The 18,650-nt window shown below is 42.7% G+C and overlaps 1 protein-coding gene across 6 annotated transcripts in view; it reads right to left on the bottom strand.

Annotated features, from left to right (window-relative positions):
* The window catches only part of dmxl2 (Dmx-like 2), a 40,213-nt gene that overhangs the window by 2,459 nt on the left and 19,104 nt on the right, over positions 1-18,650 (bottom strand). For 4 of the 6 annotated variants that reach the window (XM_070836248.1, XM_070836250.1, XM_070836249.1 and 1 more), the window contains exons 23-53: positions 17,911-18,240; positions 17,706-17,825; positions 17,003-17,138; positions 16,000-16,110; positions 15,636-15,805; positions 15,218-15,315; positions 14,967-15,132; positions 14,217-14,481; positions 13,895-14,097; positions 13,352-13,744; positions 12,504-12,686; positions 12,083-12,379; positions 11,776-11,967; positions 11,566-11,642; positions 11,202-11,332; positions 10,412-10,657; positions 8,066-8,256; positions 7,780-7,913; positions 7,616-7,701; positions 7,246-7,447; positions 6,466-6,583; positions 4,762-4,827; positions 4,037-4,123; positions 3,723-3,844; positions 2,583-2,721; positions 1,302-1,362; positions 1,010-1,137; positions 847-924; positions 628-719; positions 475-527; positions 152-369 (exon numbers count right to left, since the gene is read on the bottom strand). In XM_070836248.1, coding sequence (XP_070692349.1) covers positions 152-369; positions 475-527; positions 628-719; positions 847-924; positions 1,010-1,137; positions 1,302-1,362; positions 2,583-2,721; positions 3,723-3,844; positions 4,037-4,123; positions 4,762-4,827; positions 6,466-6,583; positions 7,246-7,447; positions 7,616-7,701; positions 7,780-7,913; positions 8,066-8,256; positions 10,412-10,657; positions 11,202-11,332; positions 11,566-11,642; positions 11,776-11,967; positions 12,083-12,379; positions 12,504-12,686; positions 13,352-13,744; positions 13,895-14,097; positions 14,217-14,481; positions 14,967-15,132; positions 15,218-15,315; positions 15,636-15,805; positions 16,000-16,110; positions 17,003-17,138; positions 17,706-17,825; positions 17,911-18,240 — 4,893 coding nt within the window. The remainder of the gene's footprint in view (positions 1-151; positions 370-474; positions 528-627; positions 720-846; positions 925-1,009; positions 1,138-1,301; positions 1,363-2,582; positions 2,722-3,722; positions 3,845-4,036; positions 4,124-4,761; positions 4,828-6,465; positions 6,584-7,245; positions 7,448-7,615; positions 7,702-7,779; positions 7,914-8,065; positions 8,257-10,411; positions 10,658-11,201; positions 11,333-11,565; positions 11,643-11,775; positions 11,968-12,082; positions 12,380-12,503; positions 12,687-13,351; positions 13,745-13,894; positions 14,098-14,216; positions 14,482-14,966; positions 15,133-15,217; positions 15,316-15,635; positions 15,806-15,999; positions 16,111-17,002; positions 17,139-17,705; positions 17,826-17,910; positions 18,241-18,650) is intronic. The other 2 variants (XM_070836252.1, XM_070836254.1) reach the window with 1 other exon arrangement.

The following is an 18,650-nucleotide window of genomic DNA, read 5'->3' as shown; positions in this document are numbered from 1 at the left end:
TGTGAGGGAGGATTTCCAGATTTTACTTTTTACGTAGGTCAACGCCTAGAATAAGACTCCTAGAATCATCTTCGGTACACAATCAAAGTATAAATGTGAGGCTGAATGCGTTTTCGGCGGGTCGGTGAGTGAGTGATGGAGCATGTGTCACCTTCATGTTGCCCTCTGCGGAGCCGGTGACGAAGAAGTCTTCGTAAGCATCCAGTGCAAGGGCCTTGATGGCTGAGTCATGTGCCTGGAAAGTGTGGAGCAGCTGCCTCTGGCGGATGTCGAACACGCACACAAAGCCCTTTCTGCCTCCAGTGATCAGCAGCTGCTGTTTCGAAGCGTACTGCAGCACAGTGGCTCCGTTCTCATGGCAGGGGAACGCTGAAGGGGTGGGTGGGAGGAAATGGGAATTGGATCACAAAATAACGTCATATAAGAGGAAAAAACATTTGAATAGCATCGTTTGAGGCTTTTGGGATTTCTTACCATGGACCATGGTATTGCTAGGTGAAATCAGAGTATCCCACAGGCAAACATTTCTGTGGACAAAGTAAGCAGAGAACAAAATAGGTCGGTCGATTTCAACGCACAAAGATGAGTGTTGGTTTCACAGTGGAGTTCCTGAGTGCAGATGCTGACCTGTTATCGTTAGACTGTCCGGCTGTGGCGATGAGGCTGGAGGATGTGATGAAGGCAAAATCACCGCAGGTCTTAGTGTGACACTGCCAACTCTGTCAGCAGGGACAGGATAAGAAAACAGTACATATTCATTTTAATGATTCATAGTTAGTCTTTTTTGTCTACGGACGTGCATGTGTGTGCTGGAATGGTGATTAAGGAAGTGCGAGGTGACCTCACCAGGTAGGGTTTGGGGTTGGAAGATGTCTGGTTGACTTGCCAAAGACTGAGGAAGCCCTCTCCGTCAGCAACTCCACACTACACGAAGATTACAGGGCAATCAGAACAATCACACCAAGTAGACAAAACTTGGGCTTTGCTCTGTGTGTGTGTGTGTGTGTACCTTATTGCCCTGGGAGTTGAAATAGAGCCGGGTGACTCTAGCGTTGCCTGCTTGTCTGAAGCAAATGAGCTGCTGAGGTCTGTTCCATTCAAACATTCTCACACTACCGTCCTGAGCCCCTGTCATATCTGATGCACACACACACACACACACGCACACACGCACACACACAGAAATAACAAAGACAGATGAGAACAGAGAGAGTAAACAAAGCAGAGGAAGGAAGAACGGGAGATGGGCAGAAATTAACCGAAAGGTGATCTAAGGTGGGACTTTGGTGTACAGTACTTACAATACTGATAAATGGGATGGGATGTCATTCTCTTCACATTATTTAGATTCCTCTTCATAATCTGTAAAACATCAATAAAAACAATTAATTTATCTCATAGACTGTGATGTCCAGAAGATGAATTACAGTTTTTAGAAAAAGAGAAAAAAAAAAAACATATTAATGATGCGATTAAATTGACAATCAAAAAAGTTTTGTCTTGTTTTCACAATAAAATAAAAAACTATTCTGTTCTGATCACTGAACACTTCATCACTGCTCATTGGTGTAAACCAAGACTACAGGATGCGACCATAAACATTTGAATATTCATAAACTGCATTACACTTTTACATTCAGTTAAACTTCGGAGCTTTCACCTCAACTCAAAGTTAAACTCTTCAACTACATCCGCCAAACATTTCACAAGCAAAGACATCTGTTAAACCTTTGTTAGGACTGTTAGGACTCGTCAATCACAGCCCTATTTATGCACTGTTCATAGACATTCATTTGTTATGTTGTTGCCCACTAACACAAAACTAAGTTGTCTTAAGAGGTGAATTGAATCCTTCCTCTTCTGTGGACTCCTGTTTGCAGTGTTCACTGTTGGTGTGACATGAAATGCTGCACATCAGAAGATGAGGATCCACTGATTATCAATCCGATTGCTGGGGTCTCCATCAACTAGACCTCACTGCAGACTTAAGAAAATCCCTTCTGTAATCCGCGAACCGTGAACCTTCTGTCCTGTCTCGCTGCGTGTATCGCTCTCAGCATTTATCAACATGGCTGGGACATGGAGAACCCTGGCTGTGTGTTGAGGGTGACGCAAATCTGTACCTTGGGTAGCCGTCTGTGAGAGCTGCTGCTATCGGTGTTTATATGAGTACATCTATTCCATGCAAACACACCTCCTCTCTATATCAGCCTCCATAGACTCAGCAGGCCAGCTGTTTAGTCGGAGTGGCTCAGTTTCACTCGACATTGATAAGAATTAAAAACACAAACTTCTCCTGAAACTGCGCTGGGGCCACAAGCGGCAGAATTAAATCCAAGTAGTTAATCACCTTTTTAACTCTGAGTCAGAGGTTTGTCTCATGTTTATATTTGGTGTTAAGAAATCTAATACTTTACTTATGCAAAGAATGCTATGAAATATTAAGACCACAGACAGAAATCACATAGTCTGTCATCTGAAGGCTTCAAAACAGAGCTTAGTTTCCCCCTATTGGCTGTTACTAGGAACTGCATATACATTACTGCCTGATTTGGTTGTGTCTGTAGTGCATAGACTCGTACCACACTGGCCCCCATGCTGGTCTGCCCACTGCCGAGCCATGGCATGGACGCAGACACCGGCATCTGTGGTGGCGCAAAGGGGACAGAGCTGGCCTGGGCAATGTTGGTGTGAGATGAACGGTGGTCTATGTCGTCAGAGCTGTAAAACAAAACACAAACATGAGGCAACACTGAGAATATTTTGCAGACATGTTAAAAAGATGGATGATGCACAAAGACTCAGTTGGCCAGTTTCTTACAGGGTGTCTGCAGGGTCGCCAAGGGAACATTTAAGACTTTTCATCACCACATAGAATGCAATTTAATACCCGTTTTACCATCTTAACAGTTAAAGAATGAAAGTATGATGGAAAACCAGTCAGAACAATATGGACCAGAATTACATATTATTATATACATTTTTTTTCCTTACTTCCCAGCAGTATTTAACATTTCTTCATTATGATGTCATTAGTTAAATAACCGCGACCTGGACATGTTTAATGATAATGATTCATTAGTGAGTTTAGGTTTTTGGATAAAATTGACACACTAGTTACCAGTGGGGGTTTCACAGAACATAATGGTGCACAGCCACTGATGGAAAACCTGAATGAGAGTGTAGCTGAGTGGCAGCTCTCACTTGTTCGTCAACTCAGTCGTGCGCTGTGTAATGATATGATGATGTGTACAGAACTGACGAGAGACCAGCTGTGGTGCCATGGCAGCAGCGCACATTTGTTTTGATCTGAGATGCTGAGTCTCTTATATACAATCATTAAATAAACACAATTTAAAAGGTATCTAGAGAAGGAAAGACTCCCACTATCCCTGTGGAAAGTGGTCACATGGTTCTGGAGTCAAACAGTATATCCAGCTCAGACTGGCATACGGGGGGTGACTCCAGTATGATGGCAGCCTCTCTGAGTTAATAGATGATATACTTCCCGTGATTAATCGAATAGTTTCTGGGAGTAGGTGATGACTACTAAAATGCAGCAGTGATGAGCGCCCTAGCTACCAGTGAAAGTGCTTACTAAGTCTGATGTTGCTGCTGGGAAGCATTTCATCAGTTATTCAGTGCACAATTAATGTGAATTTTCTTGCATTAACACGTGTTGATGTAGAGGTGTATATGTTATGACTCTCTCTGAATCTCACCTGCGGGACTCCTTATCAAAGTCATCCCCTATCCAGGTGTAGGGCTGGACAGCCACCAGGCTAGACACGTCCACCTCCTGGACATCATGAGTGGAGGCCAGCACTATCTCGTTGGAGTTAGCCTGGAAAGATTGCAGCTGGACTTAGCAACAGTTTCCTGTAATTTCTTAGACAGGAACTGATGTGCATTTGTAAATTCAGATGAAGGTTTCTGAAGAGGATTTTTATGATTCCCCTTTACTTGATACCAAATTTCAAAGTTCTTTCCAAGAATCATCCTGGAAATAATTAGGATATTACTGATTCCAACTTACCTTATTGATGGCAAAGGCCATGATTATATCAGACTCCTTGTGAATGATTTTAGCTTTGCCTCCTGGGTAGCCCAGATCTGCCTCCACCTGGAAAGGCAAAAAAACAGACACATCAAGGTCCAAGATGCACTAAAGCTACAGTAGGGGGCTTAATTTCCCTCTAAATATTGACAATTTTGCCTGTTGATTTGGGATTCCCCTGGTGACAACACCCTGCACGATTAGCAAGCCTCACACAGCCCTGATAGTGAACATGCAAGTTAGTAGGTCTACTTTATATGCCAGCTCTCTTAATGGGAGCTTTTTTTGCTTTTGGGTCCAGCAGAATCAGTCCAGCTAGAGAGAAGAAAGGAGTGAGAAACACAGGGAGACATGTTATTGGAAGGGATCGGATGTGAGGTTATGTGAATGGATGTCATAGGTGTCCCAGTGAGAGGGAAAGATTAGACGTTAGATCTCAGCCTGAGAGCCTTGAGTAGATTTTATGCCAGAAAGATTGCCAGAGCAGTCACTATCAGGCCAAGCTGGGGAGGAGACATCAAGAGCTTCACCCAGTTTGGTGCTACCTCTAACCATAACCTAAACTGTGTGCAAATTGCTGCACAATACACACTATTAAAGTTTAATGCACTTGCTCCTTCAAGCTTGGCTTTGCAGTGACTCTCCCGGACAGACAGGCGAACAGACAGAGCCAGGGCCTTGGCTGGTACAGTAAATGATACTACCTTAGAGGGACTGCTAGCTCCAGCTATGCAGTTTGGGCTTAAACCGTCCATATGGTTCTCTACAGACTACACAACACACACAGAGGCAATATAGACACAGAACACACCAACACGGCAGAACACGAAACACATGCACAAACAGAAAAAACAAAACATGGAATGAAAACAAATGTAAAAGGCTGAGGGATCTTTGAAACGCACTTGGTGATAAAATGTAAGTAAGTCTGAGCACACTAAGGGGCTAGCATGGACCTACAGTCATGTCGCAGATAACCCATGAATCTGACTGCTACACTTAAACTTGAAATAATCTGTTTGCCAATCCAGTTAGCAAAAGCTGAAATTAATGTTGTAACAAAAAGAAACGAAGCATGTGGGACCTCTGTCTAATTATGGACTGGCAGATAGAGCAGCAGTCTGTCATGAAAGTGATTACATAATGATGAGCAGTTCCAGACATCACGGAAGGCAGTGAACTGTCCTGTACTTGATTAAAGATGTCCCAGGAGTCAAAGCAATGATAATGACAATAACAAAAATATCAACAGCAGAGATAAATGCTCAGTGAAAGCTTCACCGTGTATTAAAATGGAGTGATGATTCAGATACATGGGTAAGAGCTCGGTTTGAAAATGCCCCACAGGCACATGAATGAATATATATATATTTTCATTGAGGAAAATAATTAAAGCTTAAAGGGCCTCTAATAAAGACCTCAATAAATAATCCTTTAAACTTAAATATCTTGCAGTGCTAAAGACTATTTGGATAATGTGTAGATGGACTGCATTGAAATTAAAATTACACTGAATTAAATTTTTTATGTCCCTGGCTTAAAAATGTGCCCCCTTTAAAACACCTGTTACATTTAAATGAAATTAAAAAAAAGCAAAAATACATTCTTGTTTAGGTATTTCAATAAATAACACCATTACTCTGTCACACACTTGGAGACTTTTCCTCAAGTTCATAGAAGCAGATTTATTTTTAAGGCATCTGCTGTAGTCTAACATGACATTCTGACTTGATTTTCCTTTGCTTGATTGGTTTTACATATCTCATTAATCACCATCATTATCAGAGTCATGTGGTACTTTAAGTAATTTTCTTTTTAGTGACTATATTAGTCAACCAGTCAGAAGGGTAATTTTTGTTTTATCAATCAATCAATTAATCTTTATTTTTATAGCTCCAATTCATTACAAATGTTATCTCAAGACGCTTTCCATAAAGAGCAGGTCTAAACCAAACTCTTTAAGTAAGTGAGACACCCAACGATCCAAGGATTCAAAATTAAGGATCCAAAAATCCCCACAAGCATCAGGCATTAGGCAACAGTGGCAGGAAAAACTCCCCTTTAACGGGAAAAAACCTCGAACAGAACCGGGCCCAGAGGTGGGCGGCTTTCTGTTGAGGTTTGTGTTGGGTGGGAATTGGGAGCAGCTTCTGCTGCTCTCTAAAGATGACGTTTAAAAAAAGTTTCTCAATCTTGGAAACTTTTAAAAGTGAGAGTTTTAAAAATTTAATTTCCAAGAGAACTTAGTCTTATATTTGGGCAAATATAAATATTGTATCAGGGGAAGTGAACAGAAAAAAATGCTGGTGAGTATGACTTGTTAAATAAAACAACGGTGGGTTTAACTGATGAACACTGAACTGAATAAAAAACAGGCAGAAATGTTTGTGTGCATGTGGGCTGCTGACCTCGCTCTGCTTCCTTTTCTTAGTAAAGATGTAACGAATCAAAGTCTCCTGAAGGACTTCCTGTTTGACCAGGAAATGCCAAAGACGTCGGGCTGGAAAGGACTGATGGTTCTTTGTCCTGAAAGGGAAAAAAAAAAAAAGGAAAAATAAATTGGTCATATTTGAAAGCATCCACTATAGGATTTCATGTTTATTTTCCATGGAATACGAATCAGACTGCATGGATGACTGAAATTTGCACAAAATTTGCTCTGTGTTGTGGATCTGGAAAGGGGAAATTAGGCCAAAATGATTTTAATATTGTGGTTTCGCCTCCTCTCCATTATCTCAGCATCTTAAACCATGAGGACTTTTGTGCTCTGTAGTGTGCTTACGATAGTATGTTGGTAAAATTGTAAGCAATGAAACCACTTAATGTGCATGCTTGTTTTATATGATCTGGAGATGTATCATTCACATAATTCCATATGTATTTCATTTCAATGGTCCTGTTCTTGAGTGCATCATCTATGATTGATCTTTTTTGTAATTGATCAATTGTGCCTTGGTGAGCTCCTGAGCTACACTAAAGTCCTTACAGAGTATAAGTTGGTTTGTGTTAGTATTGCAGTGGTATTAGGTCATACATTTGTTATCTGTCACTTAACTAAAACATCAGTCATTAAATATTAATGCTAGAATTGGACTAATCTATTCTGAATTTAAAGAGTAAAATAAAACTCAGAAGTTGCATGGGACTGGATCTATATTTTTGCATACGATGTACAATTTGATATTTACTTGAAGGGCGTGTTGTCTGGCTCCAGCATGGCCTTGTGTCGGAGTATGGCAGGGCCACCTCCTGCGCTGAGGTCAGTGGGGTAGGTGTTGATGTAGTTGGGAGGCGGGCCGTCAAACTTGTTCATTCGCTCCAACAGAAGCTGCTCCCAATTCTCTAAAGTCTTCAGCACAGCATTGCTGAGAGGGGAGGTGACTGGCAGGTCTGCGACACGAGCAAAAATGCATATGAATATGAACACAGATAAAGATATGTACTGTATCCAAATTATCCTCAAATTATACTTAAATATTTCCATGTTGATGAAGAATAAATACGACTGTATATAAGATTTAGGGAACTTATAGAAACATTGATGAAGTGAGTGTGTACCTGTGAAGTCAAGGCCAGTGAGAGGGAGGAAGTTTTTGACGTTGTGATGAGCCAGTTTCACCATGACCAGGCGGATCAGAGCCCAGCTACAAACCACACATGCAGTGAGGTCAAAATCTGAAGCAAATTATGTGGCAGATAAAACGAAACAGGGTGAGCCCTACCTGTAGGAGTTGGGGTCAGAGTGCTCTGTTATCTGCGTGTCAGAAAGGAAGGCATCATCATCGTCTTCATCGTCCTCTGCGCCGCTTTCGTCTGAGTCATACAGAGCGTTGCTTTCTGACAGCGGCAGGAAGGGCTGAGAGGGAGGAAATAATGATGGACGAGAAAAAGCAAATGAAAAAGACAGACATGGAGAGAGGGATATAGGAATAACTTTTTAATAACCCAAAGGTTATGAATCACAGATCTCATTAGTCGATGCCACATATGCAGAGTTCACTGCCTTACTTTGGCCACAAAGTAGTCCCACATGCTCAGCTCTGGGGGAATGAACTTCTCCCTGTATGCAGGTCTCTCCGTGGGCACAGGAGGTGGGGTGGCAGGTGTCTCCTTCACAGGGCGTCCAGGGACAAGCATCCTCATGTTGAACCTACGCCTGTATCGGTCCACATCCTCTGCTGGGGGCTGAGGGGGAGCAGCTGGGGGGAGCACAAGAACGAAGAGATGGTATCTTTCAAACACAATGAACTCTGATAAAGTCAATTTGCAGAAGGCTGCAGTATGCTGCAGTTCTGTACAGATGATGGGGATGAGCTGAGACTCAGGTAAAAGGTCACGAAATAGATCAGGAGAAGTGAACTGCATCCACACCCTACGCAGAATACAGCATCCACAAAAAAACTGAACTATAAACTTTGAATGCTAACTTTAATATGTAGATATGATAGAAATGTGGTTCTGAGTTCTATGACTTTGATTAATCAGAGCACACGAAAGGAAATCCAACTTGGAAAAGACAAAACACAAATGCACAAGTACAAACGTTTAGGATGGAGGCACAGGGCAAGACACACTAGGTTGTGCACAAACCTGCACCATTATCCTGGATGACTATCTCTGGCATCGCACCAGACAAAACAAGACAAGACACAAACCAGAGTGGACAGTGCAGTTAGACACACAGATACCACACAGACCATCACATATTTGAATCCGTACATGTTTTTGACGTAGCATGTGGCACAAAATACACACAGGAAACACATCAAACAATGATTTGTTGAGCAGTCATGTGTTAAGCGTTTTCTTGTATCCACAGCACTTGAGGGAGGCAAACACAATGAGATTGGTGACTGTAACGTGTTTGTTTTGTTTAAAATGAGTGTTTGTTAAAACATGATAGGGAGGCGTCGATGTGAAACATTTGTGTATGGCTGTGTGCTTGTGACATGCATGTAAGTTTGCAGCAGCGCTGGAAAGGGCAGGGTTTTATCATTTGGCAAAGTGATTCCTATCAACCGGCTGGCATTTAAGATCCCCCTAACCAGCTCTTCAAAAAGCTCTTGGCTTCGCTGAGAGCCATCTCTAGAGTGATATAGAGTCTAAATGCCAGCCCATATCTTCCTCCCCCACAAATACAGTGCGAGCGCAGGTTACTTTGGCCTAATGAATATGGATGAACAGTGTCAAATTCAGTCAACAGACTTAGATTTATGCAGCACAAATGTCTACAAATATAAAAATCTGATGCAGACACACAAGAGCTACTATAACTCTATGATGTAGTTATTACCTCTACTACAAACTACTGATATACGGCACAATAACTACAGTCCATTCCCAACCTTTTTAAACATTTAATGCTACAAACTGGACAAAACAGAACTACTTATGCAGTCCCAGCTCTACAGTAGTATGTCATTGCTCTAATAACCTCTCGAGGTGTACCTGGTTTAGTCTCAGATTCAGATTTAGTCTCAGGGGGCTGCTCAGCCTTGGCCGCTGAACACTCCTTGCTAGGCCCAGCTGTTGCTTCAGTCGCACAACAGGAATGACACAATGAGATGAGCATAGGGGACGTTACAACATGTACATGCAATGCAGTAAACACACGCTCACACACACACACGCACACACAAACAGCTGTTGGCTTATCATCATAACACTGAACAGGGATGACTATGTCTTCATAGCACTAGTGAGCTTTGTTGTTTGTAATGGGCATTCAGTAGTAGCTGCACAAGAGAGAGAGAGGGGTAAGTCAAGCATCTGCAACAATGCAAACCTCAACAGTTACCATGCACTGCAATCCTGCAAACCAGCACTGCACTCCACCAGCCCAGTTACTCACAGCTGGCCTTAGTTGCTGGTGCCACAGTGCCCAACCCCTCTCCCCTTGAAACGGGAGGAGGGGGTCGTTTGGGGCGCTGGGTTTCAGTGGGGATTGGAGTGGGGTTTGGGGTGAGGCTGCTCTGCTCAGGTCTTCCTGTCTCTTGAGGCTCCTCTGGCCTGGCTGCCTCAAAATCAGCTTGCACTGGGACACAGGGCAGAGGGCACACTCACACAAGACACTACATAGCAGCAGCAGTAGCATCTTAGGAGCATCAACAGGACAGGGCTAGGTGTACGTCTATAGCGGCTATGTAGACAGTCCTGAGGGATGGAAGCAACTGCCTCAGATCAGAGATACTTCAGAATGTAGAAAGTCAACATGGAGCAGAGGAGGACAACGGCAAGAAAAGAGTATGGGGACAGGGACAGTTTATGAAGACCAGGGTGAAACACTATAGACAAAAATGACGATGATGAAGAAAATAAAGACATTAATAATTATCTACTAAACAATGATTCTACCTGGTGGGGCCTCAGGCCTCTTTGGCTTAATAATAACTTTGGCCCCTCCGCCAAAGACGGCGGCCCACACGCGGTTGTTGAGGGGATGTGCCGCCAGACGGAAGAGTTCATTGCAGCTGTTGGTGCCCAGGCCATGGATGAGCAGTGAAAGATAAACAGCCACGACTGCTTCACACAGCAGCACATTGAGCCTCGGCTGGTCCTCCTCTCTGGCAGACGTCAACAGAGAAATCAGGGACGACACACCTGCAGAGAGAGGACACACATACACACAACATGTTATGTGTGTAATAGATGAACTTGTCATTTACAAAAAAAAAAAAAAAAAAAAAAAACCTTCCACACCAGAACAAAACACTGTGTCTGCACAGTACAGAACACATTTATGAAACATTTGCATGATGGCGTGATCACTCTCAGTCTTTCCGTTTCCTTCCCAGAGGCCATGAAGCTCCTATTATAGAACACCATCTGCCTCTCTGCATAAACACAGACTGCCTGCTTTGCTCTGCTCTTCCTCTCCGTCTGCTTTTCATGTTCTCTCTCACTCATGTCTTTGATGCACACACATACACAATTCCTCCTTTCTATCCATTCTGTGAAGATTCTAGAACATGACTTTATTTAACTCTGCTTTCACTAAAACTTTTTAATATTGTGATGAAGATGTTAATAAGGAGCCAGTCCCTGATAACAAACTTGTCTTTCTTATTTCGTCTTGCAAGTAGATAGCCTAACTCGATCTAAAGCCCCAAAATGACAGTGGTTGGAAAAGCAGGATCATTGTTACCTGGCCACTGTGCGGGAGCAGAGTTTGGTGTTATATGTTCTTCAATACTCTCTGTGCGGAGTCGTTTCCTCTCACTGAGCAACAGGCCCTGATACACCATCCCTGTAAACTGGTTGGCCTCTGTCTGGCTGCTGCCAAGCCAACAAAAGAAAGGGAACATGTGAGTCACAACCACATAAAACGTGCATGACACAGTGCTGTTGTATTAGAGAAAAAAAACATAGCAGTGAGAATGCACTTTGGAGACTGAATAGTGAAGTCAACACACACCAAAAAAACATTTTTGTAATAGAATAAAATAAAATAAATATGTAAATATTATGCAGGCTGGACCTGTGACACAGCACTGCAGAGGCACAGTTACCTGTAGCTGTGGCTGTCACACAGTGCTTGATAGACGCAAGCGGACAGTGATGCTGCTAGTGTGTGCAGAGCATTCACCTGAGGTTGAAAGACAGACAGGTTTCACTTATTCAACATCAAAATAAATGACCTCAGATGACTATGAGAAAGGCTGCAGACTACTGTGTATACTTGATCTGTGCAAAGTTAAGATTCTTATTTGAGTTCAGACCCGATCATCCACGCTGTCAGGATGCGGTGTGGCCTCCATGGAGGTGATGGTGTGGAGGATGTCGTGAATGTGGTTGCTGAGGTGGAGAACTGGATTAGCGATGACCGTCTTGGTGGGGGCAATGCAAGCTGACAGCAGAGGCAGTGTAGTAGGCAGAGGCAGAGGAGACTGCAGCTGCTTGACTGTAGTTTCCTACACGGTGAGAAATAGGAAGATGTAGATTTGTTATTGCTGAAGTGATTCATTTTCGCATGAATTCAGTAGAAGTACATAAAACATGTGTGTGAGTGTGAGTGTGTATGTGCACCTGCTGGCTCTCCTGCAGGAGGAACAGAAGCTCCATACGAACAGAGGTGACTCCTCCGCCCTTGGCTCCATGAAGACTACAGTAAGACAGAAACACCCTGAGCAGAGCCTGGTTCTTCCTCAGCCACGCCTTGCGCCTCTCAGAGTGCTGCTGCTTGGCCTGAAGGCGACGTCGCTCCATCTGATGGCGCTCATAAGCCCCAGCATCTGAACGCTCCAAGGCATCGTCTGATATGTCCACTGATCCTGTGCGCTCTTTCCAACGCTCCACCTCTGAATCTTCCTCCTTTCCTTCCACCTTTGTGTCAACAAACTTTATGGTAAAAGACCATGACCAACCAGGAAGAAAAAAAAGCACTTTTGCCAATACCTAGTACTGCACATGTGAATATAAAGTTGCATCAAATATTATCCAAATATACCTTGTAGTTGCAGATTGTATGCATGGCTGCTATCTCCTTCTCAAGCCAACTGTAGAGCTGAAAGCGGAGCTTTCCACCATCGACCTCAAAGCCTGTGGCCAGCGTACGCAGCTCAGTCATCAGGATCTTCAGACAGGCGCGGAACTTCAGCTGCTCTGCTATCACGTCCACCTCTGACTCACCCTGAAAACATATGAGAGCGAGTTAAAGGACAAGGCCCGTACTTTGCAGACCTGCTGACCTTATGGGATCATTCTTGTGAAGTCTGGAGTGATTAGGTTTGTCCAAATTCACATTCAAGATCGCAAGCACACTTGCAGGCTTTAAGTGAGCCCGTTCTGTGTGCAGACTTTATCAAAAGTACCTATTTTTTAACATAGTGAGGCTTTATCTTGCATTAAGTGGCATTCAGAAAAATACTCTGCGATGGATTACAGGGTGAAGACCTCCTCATTTGCCACATGTATGACAACAACAAGTTTCATCTCCCGACACATTTTAACACATGTTGGACAGGTGTCATGCCAGTTCAGCTACTTTTGTCTGAGAAGTAAAATCCATCCGTTTCATTTGAATTCAAAACTTTTGGATGTGCATCAGACAATTCCCCTACATGCCAGGATTTCTCTTCACATGACATCAAAAAGACTGCGTGTGAGTCTGCATGTTTGCTGTTCTGGTTTAGGAGAGAGGTTCGAGTTTATAAATTGAAATTGAACTGTGCAATATGTTAAGGTAGATTTAAAATAGAGAAATCTTTGATGATTGGAGTATGTAAAAACATCCTGTCCTATAATCATTCCAGTATTTGAAAATTTTCTTATGGATTCTAGATATATTATTCCTACCTGTGAGTTCTCTCTCTGCAGTTTTGAGCTGCCAATCTCTGAGCCACCGTCTGCTTTGGTCTCAGCCTCTGGTTTTTTCATGGTCAGACCATCATCATCCTCATCTTCTTCATCGTCCTTGTCATCTCCCCAATCCAGCTGCAGCCCGTCATCTTCCACCTTGACCACAGGCTGGCTCCAGTCCAACCCACCTGCAGAATCATTTCCTCCCCAGGCTTGGGCAGGGGCTGCTGGGAAGCTCCAGTCCACACCTCCCTGTGTGCCGTTTTCCAGAGGTTGGCTTGAGTTTAAGTTGGCCTTGGATGAAGCTTTGCTTAGAGGTGAGGAGCCAGATTTCTTGGTAACCTTGGGAATCTTGGAGAGCACTTCCAGAGCCAGAACTGGGCAGCCAACCTACAGAATATTCATTTATGATTAAAGCTATGTCTAAATACTTGCAAAACAGCCTTTGAATGTTTCTTTTTATAATTAACATTTTATCAGATAGTAAAACAGCTGTAAGAATGGGATTGAAGTGAGTGGTCATATTACTGATGAGCCCACCTTGAAGTGTGCATTGGCAGTGGTGAAGAACAGTTTGCGCTCTATGAGGTTGATTTCATCTGCGCTGCTCTTCTCGGCAGTGAGGCCAACAGTTGTTGCTGTGCCTTCTGGATTTGCAAAGTGGCGACGGATTATCAAAGGGTGTGTTCTCAGGTAGTTATAGAAACTAAACACCACAGGGTTGCAAGACTTCACCATCACATCTAACGCAGAAGGATGAGGAAAAAGAGAAAGACTTTAGACATGGCACACAGTGCAGATAAATGTGGCTATAGTGGATCTTACTGTAAAATACTGACTGAAATGTCTGCAACCAACTGACCAGGGTTCTCATCGTCGTCTTTGGGGATTCGCTCCAACAGCGTGTCCAGGGCTCGGGTATAATCTTTCATGATCCAGTAGGCTATGCTGCGGAGGAATGGGTCAGGGTGCAGTCTGGAACAGTGGTAACCACTTCCGTCCCTGTTACAGCCCAGGACCTTCTCATGAAGGAGGCCTTGGCAAGTGGATGAATTCTCAAAGTCAGCCTCATAAAGCCTTGCTACTATCATGGCTAACTGGAGATCCTCCATCTTCTCCAACAACACCTACACAACATGGAGCAGCAGAGGAGGGGTGGGTTAAAACTGGTTTAAGCAAGAAATATAAGACACTTAAGAAATTTTGAGGTAGTAATTTCCACTGCAAACAATAGCTAGAGCTGAGGCAATAAGTGATCACGCTACTATTTCCTTTGTTGGCTATCTGTATATTTTGACTGTGTGGTAGGAAAGCTCTGGCCAAGGAAAACTATGCAGGCATCTTATCAGTGTAATTTAGGCTTCTCTCATGTGATTCAAAGGCTGCAGACTATCCAGCTTTCTTAGCAACAGATATGTGCACTATTAGTGATGTAGTGATTTAACTCTCATCCAGACACTCTTCTCTATATTGTATTTCAATAAAACAAGGCTATGGCAAGTTTCCACTGTGAGGGAAATGGAGTATTGGAGCAGACTCAACAGTAATAAGCTTAAGTATGTCTGTGTATGTTGTATGGTGTTGACTGTGAAAGTCTGTGTGTTGTTTACACCTCTATTGCGTCTTTGAGTGATCCAGCCAGTAGAAAAAAGGCAGCGGACTGTTCAAAGCGCTGCTTTCCCAGCAGGGAGAAAGCATTTTTCAGAGCTGCCTTTCGCCAGCGGTCTTCGCTGAAGTTATTCTTGAAGAACTGAGTCATCTTTTCATCATGCTGGGACCTGAGAGGAGAAAACCACATAGCTCAGTATCCCATTATGGCTTTGTCAGAAACTTAATTAAATTATGGAGTAACTCAATTCAAACCTGAAGAGCCCCCACAGGACCGCTTTCTTCTTCATGGCCAAGTAGAACAGAGCAGCATCTAAAGGGTCATTGTGTCTCTGGAACGCAGCTTTACCTATCTGATTAAACACAAACATAACAGTTATGAAATGGAATCACCTCTCTGACACATTATCAGGAAAGATAATGTGTCTGTTTGTATTAATCTAAATTTTACAACACTGGTATTAATCTAAAGACTGTTTTAAAGGATTAAATTGTCAGGAAATCTTGTTCTTTGTCAATGAATTTACACACAGTGCTGGTCTAAAATATTTATTCATTATTTATTTATTTCTGGTCTAATTATATTGCACTTGCATCAGAAGGTGCTACTTATTAAAATAAGTGGCCGAATCTCGTGAAACTTGTATTAATTAGTTTGAATTTGTCCTGGTACCTTCTCCACCATTTTACGCAGTGTGTTAATGTTACGTATCCACCAGCCCACTCCAACAGCTCTGAGCTCAGACCATTGTGGGTCACCTCTCTGCATGGCTGGGATCATGTTCAGCAGCTCTTCTTCAGCCTCTGAGTGGAAGGCCCATGCAAAGTGGCATGTTGATAGGCCTGCAACAGATATAGGCAGAGGGAGAGTGAAGGAGAGAGCAACAAGATGTCTGAAGCTCATTCTCAAGATTGAATGCGCTAGAAATCCACATCTCCTAACCACTAAATGACAATAAGAGGGTCTTATTGCCATACAAAGGAATGTTTTATATATGTGTCACAGCAGCAGTAGTATAATGAGTAGAGTGTTTTACCCTGGTGTAGCAGCTGCATGCGGTAGAGGGGGGGCAAAGAGGTGAGCAGACAGGTATGAAGACGCATGGCCAGCAGGTACCTCAGTCCACACTCATCCAGAGCTTCAGCACCTGCACGCACACACACACACACACCAGGGTTGTTGTGAGCTTTTACACTGTTATTCCACCAACCGCTCCATTAAAATAGCAGCCAACAAGCAAAGCCCTTCAAAACTCCAGTATCACTTGAGTTCAAGAGATCCTGTCAGCGACTGTCTCTCTTGTCCCTGAACCTTCTTACCCTCTCTGTGCTTACTTAGCCCTGGAACAACCTGTTAACATCTTCCTCTCAAAAGACTAAATAAATATGATGGAAAATTAGACCAAAAAGAAAAAGATAACAGAAGAAAGAGTGTTTGTTTATATACAGTTAAAGAGGAACAGTATAAGCACTATTGTTTATGTTAATAAGATTTGATGGCTGGAGATTAACTGTATAAAGGAACACACAATCAAGAAAAATTATGCTTAGCTTTTATGTCCATAACCTTTAGTCAACTTTAATACAATATTATCTCTTACTAAAGGTACTATTTAATGGACTGGACAATGGGGTGGGTCGACACGCCAACATTAAAATGTATGCAGTTATGTATGAACCATGTACCCTACATACGAAGTACATAATACAAAATAAGGTGGTGTGAGTCACAGAGTAAAAACCCTGGAGCTGGTCAGTCTGTGAAGGAACTTGAAACTGAAAAAAGGATGCAAGAAGAGGTTAGCGAACCATAATGTTCTGTTAGGTCACAAAATGAAATACTGACAAGTAGAACATTTTGCTGGTTGGAAGAGTGTATAACACAGAGAGCTGTGAGGCAAATCAAGCACCAGAGGTAACTTAAACATAATAAGTATGTTTGTGTATTCTGCATTTATTCTGTTATATAATCTACCATGCATATCACTGTATCATCAATATGACTGTAACCTAAACACACGTATAAACATATATACTGACCTGTGTACTGTTGATCAGTGGAGCTGGTGACCTCAGCACTGGTGGTTGCCACAGTATCAGCCAAGGCCACCAAGAACATCTGCTCTAGTCTCGTCAGCCCCGGAAGGCTCGAGTGCATGAGATGACTGGACAATACCTGGACACACAAAGGAGGACAGAGACAGAGGAGAGCAAAAAGAGACTCAGAACAACAGATTGGACGTTATGCAACGATGATGTTGTACTGATGTGGTGGCGGAATATACAATGAATATACCATCACTGTGAATTTTGTATATAATTATTACCCATCCTTAAAATTACTGTATTATAACTTTGAATTTGCAAAAACTGCGCAACAAACATCCTCATTGAGAGAATAACATTGGAATATTCAGTGCAGATTGGTGTATTATTACCATGTTATTACATTTATGTCTCCTTCTCATTTCTACCGCCAGAAATGAAACCGCAGGATTACCACAATATTGTCATTATTGTTAACAAGATGTGACAGTTATTATTGTACTGTTATTACTATAGTACCATACATAATTGCATGTTATTACCAAGCTATTAACTCTTTTTTAACCACTTACACCCAATACAACTGAGGGATGAACACATTTATTTTTGAGTTGTATCACAAACAGCCTACATTAACATTGCAATAAAAAAAAAAGTTATCCTATTCCAAATATTCAAATTTTATGTACAGCAATACCTGAGCATGCTCTGGTCCAAAGTAGGTAGGTCCATATTGAGAGAGGTTAATAACTCGAGACTTCTTCTCTGGTTTGTCGGTGGCAAAGTTCACAAAGTCATCCGTGGTGACTGTTGGCACCTGTTGAAACAGGAGGAAAGGAGTTAAATGTATCATTGGGCCACACCTTACACAGCAGAATCAGAGCTGTCTGAACGCTACCTACCTGGAAGAGGTCAGAATACTGGTCCTCTGTGGACTTGTGGGCTCCTTCGCCATCGGCTACCTTAGTTCCCTTAGCTGTTTCTTCCGCTCCTTTGAATGAGGTGTCGAGGTCAGCCAACATGAGGGCATAGAGGGGCAAGGGAGGGATGGAGTTGATCTCTGTGTAGTCTCTGCCCCCATCACGGCCAGCCACAATGGTGTCTTTTGCTGTGCTTCCAGTCACACTGATGGTCCGGGACAGATGTCTCCTGGCTCCGCCCTCACCTGCCTCCACATCCCTCACCACAGCAACTTCCCCGGCAATACACTTCACCAGGTGAGCGAGGATGGCCTGATGAATAGAACAGCAGTGAGTTCCAACAATGTGGATTAGATAAACACCACATGTTCCTGCTCATTGATTAGACATTGCCTGTGGCCATTTGTCTTTCTGGTTACCCTAATCCAGAGAAGGTGATCCTCACAGTACTCTAGATTATAAAGATTTAAACAAGGAGTGCCCCGACCAATCATTTTCATGGTTTATTCTGATTTGTCAAGTCGCGACTGATCTTCCAATTATGTTTTATCTTTCTTTTTGGTGAGACTGACCTACGTTTTTTTCCACACTAACCAAAAGAGTTGAAACATTCAAATAAAATGCTTCCACAAATCGCTTTTTGCTTATTTTGAATGGCCTTTAAAAATCTAATTTAAGAGAGAGAGACAGAAAGAGAGACAAAGAGAGAGACGGAGAGAGAC

Source organism: Pempheris klunzingeri, chromosome 1 (assembly GCF_042242105.1).
Source record: "Pempheris klunzingeri isolate RE-2024b chromosome 1, fPemKlu1.hap1, whole genome shotgun sequence".
NCBI lineage: Eukaryota > Metazoa > Chordata > Actinopteri > Acropomatiformes > Pempheridae > Pempheris > Pempheris klunzingeri.
The sequence above is the reverse complement of the archived record's forward strand: the minus strand, read 5'-3'. Positions and strand labels throughout refer to the sequence as shown.